This window comes from Stegastes partitus, unplaced genomic scaffold (assembly GCF_000690725.1).
Source record: "Stegastes partitus isolate 25-593 unplaced genomic scaffold, Stegastes_partitus-1.0.2 Scaffold808, whole genome shotgun sequence".
NCBI lineage: Eukaryota > Metazoa > Chordata > Actinopteri > Pomacentridae > Stegastes > Stegastes partitus.
Genome location: NW_007578539.1, coordinates 314,154 through 329,117, shown reverse-complemented (window position 1 = coordinate 329,117; position 14,964 = coordinate 314,154). Strand labels below are relative to the sequence as shown.

At 45.9% G+C, this 14,964-nt stretch overlaps 1 protein-coding gene across 1 annotated transcript; it reads right to left on the bottom strand.

Moving 5' to 3' along the window:
• Positions 1-196: 196 nt before the first annotated feature.
• Positions 197-14,276, bottom strand: sgpp2 (sphingosine-1-phosphate phosphatase 2; the record flags this gene model as incomplete). Its single annotated transcript, XM_008292415.1, has 4 exons — positions 13,967-14,276; positions 10,483-10,644; positions 3,554-3,733; positions 197-286 (listed from the first exon to the last, which is right to left on the bottom strand). Coding segments are annotated over exons 1-4 (741 nt in total), but the record flags the coding sequence as incomplete, so codon positions are not given.
• Positions 14,277-14,964: the final 688 nt, after the last annotated feature.

The following is a 14,964-nucleotide window of genomic DNA, read 5'->3' as shown; positions in this document are numbered from 1 at the left end:
ATGTAAACTGACTAATGAGTGACTGTTTTATCTGTATTTCCTGCATTACGAGGCCTTCTGAATGCCTTGGATCAAAGTCTCAGCCAGACACACACATGAATTATGAATCCTGCGTTGAATGTTTCATACTGTGGTGTGTGTGTGTGTGTGTGTGTGTGTGTGTGTGTGTGTGTGTGTGTGTGTGTGTGTAACTCACCAACACTGAGTGCATGCCGGTGTAGAGGCGACTCAGACATACCAAGGACGACAGCGTCACTGCGATCAGCAGACCCACCTCGAACTGGAACTGGATCACAAAAACACACTTTCATCCATCCAGCCATCACAGTGACAAACGCTGCTCCCTCATTACGCTATAAAAGATGAAATGTGTCAAAGCAGAACGCTGTGTGCCCACAGCAGTTACAACTCGGGGTAAATGTGTGATTGGTTTTCATTTGGTGCTTTTTTTTCCTGTTAGTTTGCCATCAATCGTCCTCGTTTCCACGTTCAACTCCCTCTCTGCTGTCGTTGTTGATGTACTGCCTGTCATCACCTCGCCGCTGCTTTCTTCCTCCGCTGTCTCCCCGTCCTCCTGCCCTCCCTCCTTTACCTATGACGGCCGGTTTTGTTTCCCCCCTCCATTTCAATAACAGTGAGAGGAGAGGCCTCGTGTATTCATTCACCTCCTCCGCCCTCCCCTCCTGCGCCCCCTCCTCTCCTCCTCTCGGCCTTTTTTCCTCTGTCTTTTCCTGTCCTTTGCAGCTGGAGGCCTATTCACTGGTAGTTCATGAAGAGAGGTTTTTTTATGAATGGCCACAAAGGATACCAGGGACAGGAGGGGGTCACTCTGTGATTGACTGTCGTGACCTCCGACCTGCTTCGGGAACAGGCCGAGTTGCCCCGAGGCCTTGTGGCTATTCAGGAGTCTCCACCACAGCCTGCTACTCATCTACAGCTATGCGTGCCTTTTCCTTTCAGGGGAATCCTTGTGGAATTTCAGGCCGCAGCCAAAGCGCTCTACTGTACACGGATGTCTCAGGGGCTGTTCGTCGGATTCCTCTGACCTTGGGAACAAGCGCTGCGAGAAAACGTGACGGCGAACTACCCGAAACCATCCCACCACAAATCAGCGTGACAGCAGCAGCGACCGTAAAGTGCTAACTGAGGGATTTAGCAGACACTCGGTTCTTCATTAAAACCCAGAGCTTGATTAAGACGGCCTGTGATTGAGCCGCTGAGTGTTTTATTGACTTTGTAGTAGAGTGGGACAGATAAAGAGGGGAAGAGTCAGGAGGAGGGAGGTGGAGACGTGGACTGACAGTCATTGACTCAGTCGAGTCCATCAGAGGACTAAACAGCAGCCCGACGAGTGTGGCTGATGGTGACTGATGGTGACTGCTGGCTCCGCCCCCCCGGCCCTTTGTCCAACAGCCCAGTCGGGACTCGGTGATGGACAGCGGGGCCACTCCCTTCATCCCAAACCGCCATCCACAGGCTCCCAGTGCCTCAAACCCAGTCTGAGGGAAGCTGTGCATGTGGCTCAGCCAGTTCAACACCAGCTCATGCCTCTCCATCCTGAAGGAATCCATAACATACAATGGCACCTTAATAGCTCATCTAATGAGATACCTAGTGCCACAACGCAGTTCAACATCCACTTAGCCTCGTAGCTCTAATGGAGGTTGAAGTACATCATCTGCAGTCAGTAATGGTGGTAATACAGCTTTTCATAGTAATGAGCAGCGCAACCACTGACTAATAGAGCTGCAGTAATAACATCACAGGTACCAACCAAGGAGCAAAGAATCAAGGTTTCCATCTGCCTGAGTCAAAACATTATGTGATGGTGTGATGCTGTTTAGTTCCCTGATCCTTCACAGGAGATGTGAAGTTTTTAGAGAAACTCTCACAGAACAGTTTGGGCATTGAAGTTCATTTTCAACCTTTGGGAAGATTACGGTCAAGAAAACAAAGACTGCAGCCATGCTTGAAGTTCTGCAAAGCTATTTTGAGCTACATGCTAACATCATTATGCTAACAAGCTCTAAATGGACTCGTATGAATCTCCACCCTGATGCCTAATCACCGAGCCCCAACAGACTGAAGGCTTAAAATGTCGAGGAAAAGCAAAATGTTTGTGGCAGTTCTGTGCCAAACCTGTCGCTGATTTGCAGCAAAGATATTAGTTTGCTACTGTTGACCACTGGGGACAAACTTTCAGTTATATTCTGGTGGTGATGTTTCCTGGTGGTTTTGTCACCACAGTTGGTGAGTCGCACTAAACTTCAACATTCTGGTTAAAAAATTTGCACCAAATTTCTGTTGCCACACCGAGCATTTCTGGTAATAATTGTGTTATTTCTGATTTTCCAGAGTAGTTGTTTTATAATTTCTTAGGACAGATTTTCTTGGTACTGGGTTTTAGGCTATTCTCCTGGGTTTTTTCCATGTGCTCTGGATTCCTTTGACAGTCCAGAGACGAACATGATCGCTTAAATCGTGATTCTAAATTGTGACTGTGAGCATGAAAGGTCGTCTGTCTCTGCGATGGACTGGTGACCTGTCCAGGTGGTGCCCAGCATCAGCCTGAGTAATTTTTAGGTTGTAAGAGGTTTAACTTCACCAAAACATATGCTCGAAACACGTGAAATATGATTTTTCAGTATTACTGCTAACATTCTAGCCTGTAGCAAAAAAAACACAATTTAGAATCAACCACACTCATTTTAATGGCCGTCCATCCAACAAATCACTTAAACCCACCAACATGAAACTAATGTTGGTGCTGCAGACGATGTCAGGGGCTCAACCACGTGTGTTTATTCATCCACTAGATTCGATTTTTCACTACATAAGGCTAAACTTTGACCTACTGGCAGCACCAAATCTCATGACAATCCATCAAGTAGTTGCGAATCTGTTTCACTGAAAACAGGATGAAAATAACACTTTGACCTCATGATGGTGTTTACAACTGACGCACGATGCTGGTTCCTGAGGAGAACCAGAATGTCTGCACCAAATTTCATGGAAATCCACCCAATAATTGTGAAGACGTTTCACTCCAAACCAAAGATGTAATTGTCACAGTGGTTTTAGATTGCTGTTGAGATTCATCATTTGGGGATGAGGCATGTTTGCACTGAACTTATAGTAATCCATCCACTAGTCTCAGCTGGGACCACAGTGGTATGTGGAAAAACTGACATTGCCATCTATTAAGCCACAAGTGGATTTGGCCGAAGTGTCTCTACAGGATACTATGTCTGAGACTTGGGTCATGAGTGTTACATACAATGACCCGTGTCTCGGTTCAACATCGGTCTTTGGTGTCGGTTCCCAACTTGATTTTTCTCTGGTTGTCTACTGTCTCCTGGTTGATGACTTTGGACCTGAGCCAGCTCCATTTGCTGATGGAGACTGTGGGATGAAAGCCCAGAAAAGCTAGTTTGAGTTTAGATGAATTTATTTGATGTAATAGCCTCAAAGAAATGTAATCCATCATGGCCCATTTGCAACTCGCAGCTGCCACCAGTGCTGTGAAGCTGGTCCACCACAGCTACCTGCTCACCTGTAATCTGGAGGGGGCGCTTAATAACAGCGTGAAGGAGATGGAGGTGGCTGCCATGGCGTGGGTGGAGGGCAGGCCGTACTCCGCGTCCACTCGTGTCTCCAGCTTGACCACAGGTGGTGAGAGAGGACGAGGCAGCTTCAGCACGTCCTTCATCACCTGGCCGACGTACATCACCAGCTAGACGAGACACAGCACATGCAGCGCAACACTGAGTCTCTCTGGAAGCTTCATACAGCACAAAGTTGTCATTTAAACCTGCTGTAAAATAGTCCAAAGCACCATTAAAATTTAATACCAACAAAAAAAATAGAGCCGCAGAAGAGCACTGCAGCACGCTGGCCACAAAGGCAGGAATCAGAGACGGAGGAAGATGATAAAATAATGAGAGGGGGGGGAAGTAAAATCCTGATTAGCCTCTGCTTTAAAACGAACCGCACACTTTCATAAATAAGTAATCACCATCCTCACTCAAAAAAGAAAAAGAACTGCACAGGAGCGGAGACCCACTCTGGTGCAAAGTGCAGATGCTGCAGCGGTACAGTAACCAAATCTATTGTGAGGAACGAGGAACTGAAGGAAGCACGGTTTGCTGACACAGCGTCTTGAGCTTGGAGGGGTGAGACAGAGGGCTCCTGACACAATGACACAGTCAGTGCAAGGTGTGTGTGTGTGTGTGTGTGTGTGTCCTGCCAAATGTGCTGCCTATTCTCTTTCATGAGCTCCCCAGCGGCCCTCGGAGGGGCAGCCTGCTCCAGCTCCAGGTTTATTTAAAGCTCTGCCTTGTATATTTAATGAGTGGCTGTCTTGGTGAGGAGCAGGGAGGCAGCGCGCAGAGAGAGGAAGCAGGGTACTAATGTGTGTGTTTAAGGGAGAGAATGGAGAGGTTGTTATTACCGTCTCCACTGACGCTGTAATCAGGAAGTGCGCGTTACCATGGCGAATGAGATATAAAAGTACATCCACTGACCCGCTGTCGGTGACGCAACTCGCAGAGACACAGATGTAGAGAGAGAGCGGGAGAGAAAACGACACGGCCGCAAGCAGGAGGACCACGAACAGTGAAGCAAAATGTGAATTCATTCTACTATAACGTCCAAAGGCTGTTCCTTAACAGTGTCGGCAGATTGAATTTGCAGCTTTTCAGCCACATGAGCAGTCGTGAGGTTCAGCACTGATGTTGGGTAATGAGACCTGAGCAGCAGCTTCATCCCAAAGGTGCCAGTCAAGTTCCAGTTCTTTAGGGTCCTGGCTTTAAGTTATTGAATCCTGGAGATCCTGGAGAAACGCTCTCTCATCTTGCATGCACTATTGTTGTATAAAGGGCAAAATGACAATAAAACTTGATTTGATTTTGGTCTGTGCATGAGCAAACAGGAAAGGCTCTACCCCACAAATGTCACTGCAAGATGCTGCATTAAAATTTTATACAATGGTATTTCAGGACACACACTTTCTTACCAATAGTTGGTGAGAAGATTGAGATGCAACACAATTCATTTCTGCGAATAAAGCTCAGAGCTGGTTTTACCTTAAAAACTGGACGGTGGGAGAAATGGCTATCCAGTCTGTCTCCAACACACCTCATAGCACCAGCTATGTTCATTAACATGCTAGTTCTGTGGTGCTTCAGTTTGCCAAAGAAGTGCTTTGAGCTAAGTGCTAATTTCAGCCTCCCAGCTTGCTCACCATGGCGACGCCAACACGCTGATTTATAATAAAGTCTCGTTCACCATCTTTGTTGGGTCCTAGCATTTGTTACTTAACGCAAAACACAAAGACAGAATAATCAGAAGTCTGGTTTTTCCAGGTGTTTGGTAACAAACTACCAGAACATTTGAATTTCTGGCCTGATTATTGTGTTTGAAATAGACGAGTGTAAATCTGCTCAACACAGACCAACAGATGAGTCAGTGGTTCCTGTGCCCTGCTCGTGTTCACAGGAGAATCTCAAGATTCAACAAGTACATGTTAATTAGTGAGCTATGGAGGTGTTCATAAGTGTACAGTTGAACTTTTGGAGAGGGCCGGGCCCTTGATACATCCCCCCCTTTCCAATTTATGCTAATCAAAGCTAATCACATTCAGTCTCTGGCCTCGCTCGCGCCAGGCATTAGCACGATTAGCAAGATCCAATTATAGCTGGATAGCTGCTCGTACAAATGTCAGCGCAACAGAGGTACGAGGAGGACGCGTGTAGAGATCCGATCGTGAGGACCACATTTGGACATGATGTGGACGCCACATTCTTTTAGCTGTGTGTGTGCAAATGTATCATAGATCCACAATAAAGGACCGCCAACTTATCTGATGTTTTCTGTATAAAGAGGTCTAGACTTTATTCTGTTTGTTAAACTGCCTCCAAACACAATGCACGCATCACTGACAGAAAACCTCCTGCACCTCTTTTGTGTTCATGTCAGCAGCAGCAGTGAACACAACAGCTGTGAGCGCGGTGCCAGAGCTCGGAGCCCATTCTGGGCATTCTGCATGTTCAGAGCCGAGTCCTGCACAACACCGGCCCACTAGACTGGTATTTAATGCAACAGAATGGAACCTAATACCGAGGGAGCACATATTACTGCAGATTACAAGACACAGACGCAGCCCGTGAATGTGTTACAGGCAGTAAAGTTACGTTTTACAGCGAGCCAAACAGTGTCCAAGGTTTTTTTTTTTTCACATTTCTGTAGAGAGATTGGTCCAAAATGGAAGCTGCAGAGAGTCCAGTAGCTTCAGTTTGCACCAACTTTCCTGTATTTTGCTTTTGTTACTTCCCTCATATCACATCTATCACATAATGTGTTGAAATCCTCTCACAGTGGAGCCGTTAACGTCTGAATCTTAGTTTTTGTTCAGGGTTTTGCAGAAACATTAATGAACCTACTAATGTCATGTTTGTTTCCTACTGGCTGCTTTAAATTCTTCTACGTGTTTATTTGCCGGTAGAGCGGGGAATTAAGATCCGATCAGAAGCGGTAAATGGAGACACACACTAATGTCAGGTGTGAACTGATGTACTTGCAGCTGTCCTCCAGTGATTGGATCTCCTAAAACACAGGTTCTTTCAGTGTGAACATGGTCCCTGACTCCATAATACGCTGACGTTGACATCTCATGTGGAAATTCCTTAATAAAAGTGGTAAGTTTATAACAACCTGCTGAATTCAAGCTGACAAAGTGATCTAAATGATCCTAAACAACTAAGAGTCAGACTGATTTTTCCACGTCGGGCTTGTTCTTTCCTAAAGCTGCTCTTTTCTATCCCTCGTCCTCTCGTCGGGCCTGAATGTAGGTTTCTTATTACATTATTTGCATCTACCTCTAATGTACCTACACACACCCAGACAGACAGAATCGCTGGTACCAGGAAGTGGACAATAAACAGAGGACACACAATGCTAAACCCATTTAGCACATCTGACCCCATTCATTGGACATGACTGTGTATTCATACAACAATCCATACTGTGTGCACGCCATGCGCTGCCCCCACCCCCGGCCTTCGTACAAAGAATCTGCCTACCAGCTGAAGTGCTTGCATGATATGATACCCCCGCCCCGCCCCCCACACCCACCATCAACACAAACATCACATTCAGCAGCCTCCAGTAAATCCATCGCTGCAGCGTCTCATTGGTGTCTTTGTAGCAGTCACATCAAAAGGCCTGAGCGGGGACAGTCTGGTCACACTGAGAGAAGAGTTAAAGGCCGATCACATACTGTGTGTGATCTCGTGAATAAGTATATTGACTGAGGCCGGCGCGGCTCTGGACTTTGATCTGTCAACATGGGGATGAGTGTGTTGGTGTGTGTTGGTGTGTGTTGGTGTGTGTTGGTGTGTGTTGGTGTGTGTGGAGGAGCTGTTTCACAGGTCACGGTTTGGAAGGAAGGAAAAAAAAAAAACACAATCTTGGTTTTGTTCCGATGTGAAAGGATAAATAACTGCTTAGGTTATGAGCTCATATTTGTGGGATGCAGTGACCTCCAGGTGCTGCGTGAGGTTCTGCTCATGTGTGAACCGGTTACAGTGACGCCGGGTTAAATGCTCGGTTTGTGTACGCAAACAAAACAGTAAAATATCTCAGAACACACTCTGCATAATGAGGACGATAGCTTTAAAGCCTCAACAAGTTTACTGACTCCTTAACAGCCAATAATAGACCTTTATTAGTGCAGTGGGCCTTCTGGGAGTCACGATCCTCCGTAACGTGGCCGTGGAGCTGAAACCCCAACAGGACGCTCTGCGCACTTTACTGAGACAAGGAAGAAGAAACTGCTGCTCTGTTGGGCCCTTTTTAAAACAGTGTTTTAAGTCATAAAAGATCTGATTTAGAGGACGATTCTCTGGAGCGCTTTCAGAAGTTTTGTACAGTTTTTGTTTCGCTGAGGGGGATTTCACTTCTTCAGTAAAACAACAAACTAATTAGTCGCAAATAGTTTGTTATTAATTTGGTTTTTGGTTATTTTGAAGCTCATCCACACTAACACGGAGGCAAAACTAACACTTTCCCCTTCGTTTGTACCAAACATCTGCTGTTGTAGTCATGAGCTCACGACTTCCATTTGCTGGCAGCAAGAAAACATCACAAATATTATACCTGCAGGCTCCACATTAAAATGGGAGCATTGTTATTGCTAGCAGGAAACAGTCGCACAGAGCCGCTGGTTGTAGACGCTGCAGCTGTACTTAAACACGATGACTAATTAAAAACTACAAGAACTGGACGAACAGCATGACGGTCGTTGCCAAAAACTTTCTAATGGGTCACAGTGACTCAGCTCTGGTAGTAGATGACGCACATCCCACAAGAATGCCTCTTGTCACCTCAAAATAGACGATAACCAGCATCTTTTACCAGCGCTAATAAAACCAGAGAGGACAAAAAAAGCAGTCAGGTGCACCAACTTAAATGACTTCAACCCCGACCGCGTGGCGCAGCACAGGTCCACCTCCAGCAGCCTGTCTGCATGTGACGGATAAGTCAGACAGCAGTAATTACATTCCAGACGAAGCAGATTGATGGTTTGATAGAGGAGATTATGCAACTGGGACTTTCTTCTCTAAACAGGAAAGGTAGGTGGTCACCATCAGGTGCTCATAATGTCGTCCTGCAGCTACTAGTCTCAGGTCATTAATGAGTCTTGATTCATGTGGGTTCGTTGAGGGTGAAACGGTCCGACTGGAGCGGTCCATGTGCCCTCATACATCATAAACATTTTACCCCCACTGCTATTATTCTTCATTTGTTTATTAACTGGCGTCTATCTGTCTCTAAAAACACACGAGTGACATAACCGGTCGCAGATATCCAACATCTGAAGACAAAAAGACTGCCAGCGACTGGATCTGAAGGCATTAGATTAGATATTATTATATTATTTTATCTGCCATCTGTCGGTACCAGCTGACCCAGTCTGGAACGCTGGAACCCGGTCCAATGACTGACTCGGGAGTCATAATGTGCGGCCCCACCTTTGGTCTTTTTTTTTTTTTAAATGAATCAATAATTAGTCATTTGTGGAAAATACTTAAATTTGTTAAACTAGTTATTATTATTATTATAATACAGGCATGAAGGACCACAGTTTGTTAAATGATGGGTCAGTGATCCAGGAATAATGAAATAGTTGTGTTTAAAGGGAATAAAAAGACTTTTTTTCATTGAATGTGAGACTCCCATCTGTCATCATTAGTGCATTAAAATAGGAAAAGCAAAGCAGCACACTTGGATCTGGGGGGAATGTTAAATCCCACCTCGTCTCTTGGCGTGTGCCCTTTGTGTCATCATGTAAAACATCTTGAGGTTTTCTAAACAGCACAGGAGGTGTATCATCTGCATAACACTGAGCTGCAATCATACCATACAACGCTGCAGAGGAATTCATGACCATATGGTTAACGACACTCACTGTTTTATAAGTCGACCAAAGTCACCCTGCAAGTGAAGGCAGCACGGGGCAGAAAAGGACACAAAGGGACGTGTGTGTGTGTGTGTGTGTGTGTGTGTGTGTGTAAAACAGAAGAGCAGATAGACAGTGCACAGCCCTCCATGGACCTGAGATAACTCCACCAGCACAATGGCAGCGGGAGGTTGGAAGTGCTGGGCGGTGCGCCCCGAGGGCCGCCGGGCCAAATGGTCGGCCCGGACAGAGAAAGCTCAAAGCGCTGATGAGGCCAATAAAACACTCTGCTGGTACACCAGGGGGGAGGAGAACACCGAGTAAAGCTGGTAATGTCTAACTAGAGGGAGGGCAATGTGTGTGTTTAGCAGGCGAGATGGGGAGAGTGTGTGTGTGCGTGTGTGTGTATTGGTGTTTATGTGTGTGTTTGAAAGGAGTTCACACGGGGGCACAGGATTCCAGAAGAATGGTATCTCTTCCCCTGGGGGGCCAAACGAGGGGTTCAGACACAGGGCACCCACCAAGCGCTCGGGGCAGGGACACAAAGGGCACAACAACACACTGCCCATCACACACACTGCCGGGCCAGGCTGTATGGCCGTCTCTGTCCGTCTGTGTGTCGCTACAAGTGTCTCTGAGACTCCTTCTGGGATCACGATTGACATGTTTTCAAGGTCTCTGGTCAGAATGTGTCGGACTCTGTCAGAATACACATCTAAAGGGGAGAGCCTAGGAGTCTTTTTCCACTGATGTGTCCTCATGTGTGGCCTTTCACCATGTCAGGGGCCCCGGTCAGGCTGGCCCCGGCGGCCCTCGAGGCCCGGGGACATATGGACGTGGTGGTGTCAGAGACAGGTCACTGGAAGGGGGGAGAAGGATGAAAGGAGGTTGAAAGGTGAAGAGAAGGAGACGGAGAAGGAGAAGAGGGGTGGCATTGTGAAGGAGACGGACACCAGAGCGAGGATGTGTGCACGCTGAGGTGGTGCGACCGACGGACAAAGACCGGCTCTCTGGCGGTGACTTACGGCCCACATGTTGACGAGGCGTCGGCACAGGAAGGGGTCCAGGCTCCAGTGAATGCAGGGCAGGCAGGTGATGTAGAAGATTTCGTGACCGAGGCCAGCCGAGACCAGGAAGAGGATGTGCAGCAGCCAGTTCCTCACCTCATAGCGAGGCTTGCTGGAGTCCTGCACAGAATACACCAAACATGACGGAACAGCATCACATCACGTCTGTTCCACGTACATGTTCCTTCACATGGCATACAGATGACATACAGGCACTACTTTGTCAGATTATTTCACCTTAAATGCCGTCGTGGAACTCATGTCATCCATCTGGGGACTGTCAGTGACTCAAGCTTGTTTACGCTCACGTGGGACGCCATAAAGGATGTGAGATAACTACACAGAGGATTGTGGGTCAGAGTTGAGGGAAAAGTATGTCAGCTCAGATACTGCAAATCTGACCAAATGTGGTAGAACATCCTGGTATTTTTATTTTTTAATCATACTACTCTGACGTACTCTGCACTGGGACCTACTCTGGGGTACTGTATAATATGATGGCATGATTATTGAATCGCACTCCTGATCTTCGGTCCAGCGTGGGCAGAGGCACCCATTGTTAGCTATCACTGTTTTTGCAGCTTCTTTATCATTTAAAATCTACAGGATTTCTTCACTAAGGGGTTTACTGCACCACCTTGAGGACTCACAACAGGTGGATCAAAGGTTAAGTCTGAAAAAAAGCCACGTTGATATTCAGCTAGTTGTGCCACGTTTACCGTCCCGTTTCCTCTTGTTCTGTTCTTATTTAAAAGCATGAGTGTGCAATAGACACTAGAAAAGCTACTTAGAGTGAAACCTACAGATCCAGGGTCGTGTACGAACAGAAAACACACAACAGTTAGTGAATCATGAGGAGAAATGCACTGAATTTAAATAAAAACTAACGGTAATACAGACAGAGAGACACAATTCAAAATATCACACAGACTTCACTGCTGAGGGGCAGGCTCGCTCCAAGCTCTCCTAATTGTATTAAACGTAATTCAGAAGTTGGTACATATTCACATATATGTTGGAAATGTGGCAAAATACAAAATGACTGGTCTGAAGTGAAAGATGAAGCTATTATTCTGATGGGATGTGACCTGGAGTTCTCTGCCTTTCAGTGCAGTTTGGCAGCAAAAGTGGACAACGTTAAGGACCAATACGATGCTAAACTGATCCATCCATCATCTCTACACCTTAATCCTCACTAAGGTCATGGGGGGCTGGAGTCTATCCCAGCTGACTCAGGGTGAAGGCAGGTTCACCTGGACAGGTAACCAGTCTATCACAGGGCTACACTTAGAGACAGACAACCAAGCACACTCACATTCACACCTACGGACAATTTACAATCACCAATTAACCTCAGCATGTTTCTGGACTGTGGGAGGAAGCCGGAGAACCCGGAGAGAACCCACGCTGCACGGGGAGAACATGGAGACTCCACGCAGGAAGATCCCGGGTGTCCTCACCGGGATGCCAACCAGCGACCTTCTAGCTGTGAGGCGACGGTGCTAACCACTGAGACACCTGCAGCTCCTAAACTGATTCAAATTCTCGTATATATAGCGAAAAAGACAATTCTCAAACTGGTTTTCTGTGGAGGACTGGAAAAGGAGGTCCTGAGGACACTCCCTCTGGAAAAGCTGACCTACACCCTTCATGGTAACACTGAAGGATTTATGAAGATATGACGACCTGTCCTGGACAATGTGGACATGATGGACCCGTTCCAGTCTGGACTTTGCTCTGTTAGGTCAACGCTAGTCCAGTCAATTTCAGAAACAATGACACCCTGATGGTGTAGAGGGGTGACTTTCTTGTTTGTTTGTTTGTTTCTAATTTTAAATCAATGTTTTTTTGTTTGTTTGTTTGCTTTTTGATGCCTGCTGTATGTTCACGTCTGTTCAGTGGTTAAAAAAAATATGTTGGAAAATAAGGTTCAGTTTCCTTTTGGTTCTGTACAAAAATACAAACCTAAATAAAGAGAAGTCAAAGAAAAAATCCAAAAAACTAGAAGCACTGACTCCATCTCAAAAACAACACCACATGGTTTATAACAACCTGAATGCTCTGATATGGGTCAAGCTCTGGAAGTGCTGGATCCTACAGTTCCCCGTATGCATCTGGTTTGCCTGGTCCATCAGACTGCCCGTTACCTTGACAGTAGCAGAAATTAGCTCAAGTACTGGACTTAAGTCCAGTTTTGAGGAACTTATGCTCGACTGTTTCCACTTTATGCTTCTTCGTCGTACGTTCTGATCCGCTGCATTTATCTGACGGCTTTAATTGTCTTCAAGATTAAGATTTCACACAATGGACACTGTAAAAAGCTTTCAAAATACAACACACTGTTGAAGATTAACCCAGAGGTTTACAGCCTCTGTGGCTTCTAACAAAAACAGTGTAATAATCAGGTCACAGTTTGATGATCGACCTCATAGTGATCTGTCTCGGTTCATTTCAAATTAGAGGAAAAAGTCCAAAAGCTGAAAAAATGTCAGAGCTTTGGCTTTTTAATTTCTTTTTCTCCTATTAATCATTTGGCAACCCCTCAAATGTATTGGCTTTGTCCCTAAACGTGTATAAAAGCAGTTAGTAATTGGTCATATGTAGTAATATGTCAGTCAGAGGGACAAAATCATGACTTTTACTTTTAACTGCATTTTGTCAGTTTTTTCCTGCAGGACTTTTATTAAAGTATTTTTACATCACTGAATTGGTACTTTTACTAATTAAAATTTCTAAATATTTCATCCACATCTGCCTCCTAAAGGCCCATTTTTACAAATTCTACATCCAACTGTTAATGCCGGCTTTATAAACCTGTAGTTTCCAAACCGCCCTGATCATCACTGTTAGATCATCTGGGTTCATTACACAACATCCGTTTGGCTGCCTGAACCTATTCCTGATGAGTGAATTAGCTCTCAGCCTACACCATTCACCATTCAGAGGAACCATGTGCTCCTCACACACAGCTCAGTTCTCTTAATTATATCACCATGAAATGCTGAACTCACTGCCTGGAACTGGAGCACATCTTCACTAAATATGTTGTTTGTCTGTAAAAAAAAAAAAAAAATGCAGACAGAAAAATGCAAACATCCCACAAAGCCTGTCTTGAGCAGCTGATGAGGATCTGGTGGCTGAGGAGAGCCAGACAAACGGGAAAAGCCAGTCACCGGTGGGTTTGCATCACCTTTAAATCAACCTGTCCGTTGCTTGTAATAACCTCCTTAATATCGTTAATCTGAGCGGATTTAAGGCTTTTGTTTTTCTGCCTGGCACTGAGCCAAGATAAGACAAGAGGTGTAACTCTTATTCTCGTTAGAATGATCTCACGTGATGTGGAAATCAAATGCAAATCATCTCCTTTTGTTTCCTCATTTAAATCCGTATTCAGGTTTGTAATAAACGTATTTCCACATGAAGGTGACTATTGAGGACTTACACTAACAGCACATCCGTTCTCTTTGTACTTGTAGTTGGAGTTGGAGTCCTGCTGGTCCCAGCTGCCCCTCAGACCTCCACGTGGGCCCTCAGCACCGACCGGGGCTCCGGCGCGGCCCCCGGTCCCGTGATGCGCGCCTCCGACGAGGAAGAGTCCGCATCGTCTCTGGAACCGGGCCACGAGCTCCGGGTCCTGGAGGTAAGCCAGGAGCTCCTGCATGTCAGGTGGACCAGACAGAAGACGTGAGCGGTGAGGACTGTCTGCTCGGGACAGCTTCTGGAGGGAGATATGAGCCCAGGCAGGGCGCATCCCAGGAGCAGAGCGCGGAGCCGCGGACAGGTGCGGCTGCTGTGTGTCACAGGTGTGCGCAGGGGGGCGGAGCTACCAGGGGGAGGAACCAGGAGGTGCAGCGGAAGTGTGAGCGACCTTTATCCTGGGATGGTTCTGATGTTATCTGTGTAACTAAGTAGGTTGATGGTATATCAGTGCCAGCAGGGCTTTTGTGGAGCTTGTTTCTTTACATTACAGAAAACAGCACAAAGAAAACGTGCATTTAGTGGAAAAACCAACAAGATTGACTTTAGATTCAGTCACACTCACCAGGAATATGACCTTAAATATTGGTAACTACAACTAACCAGCAGTGTGAACCCAAATAAGAGAGCTTAGAAAGTCACCCTGCTGGCTTTTAGCAGAAACAGTTTGTAGTTTTGAACACTTTAGACACAAACCTGTTTTTATTTATTCACATTTATCTCTTTATCTGCTATAAAGGATCTTTAGGAAACTTTGTTGTTTTTAAATAGCTTCAGTTTTTCTGTTTCAGGTCAAATTTGACCTGTTTTGACGTTTGGCAGCAGTAAAAATACCCTAAATGTCCTTTAGCCTGAAACTTCAGGACACTAAAATGAAAACATTTTAACATTTTCAGGTACAACAGCTGTTTGTACGCTGAAGCTCTTTTGGGTCAAATCCCACCCGTATGCACTGAGATGGAT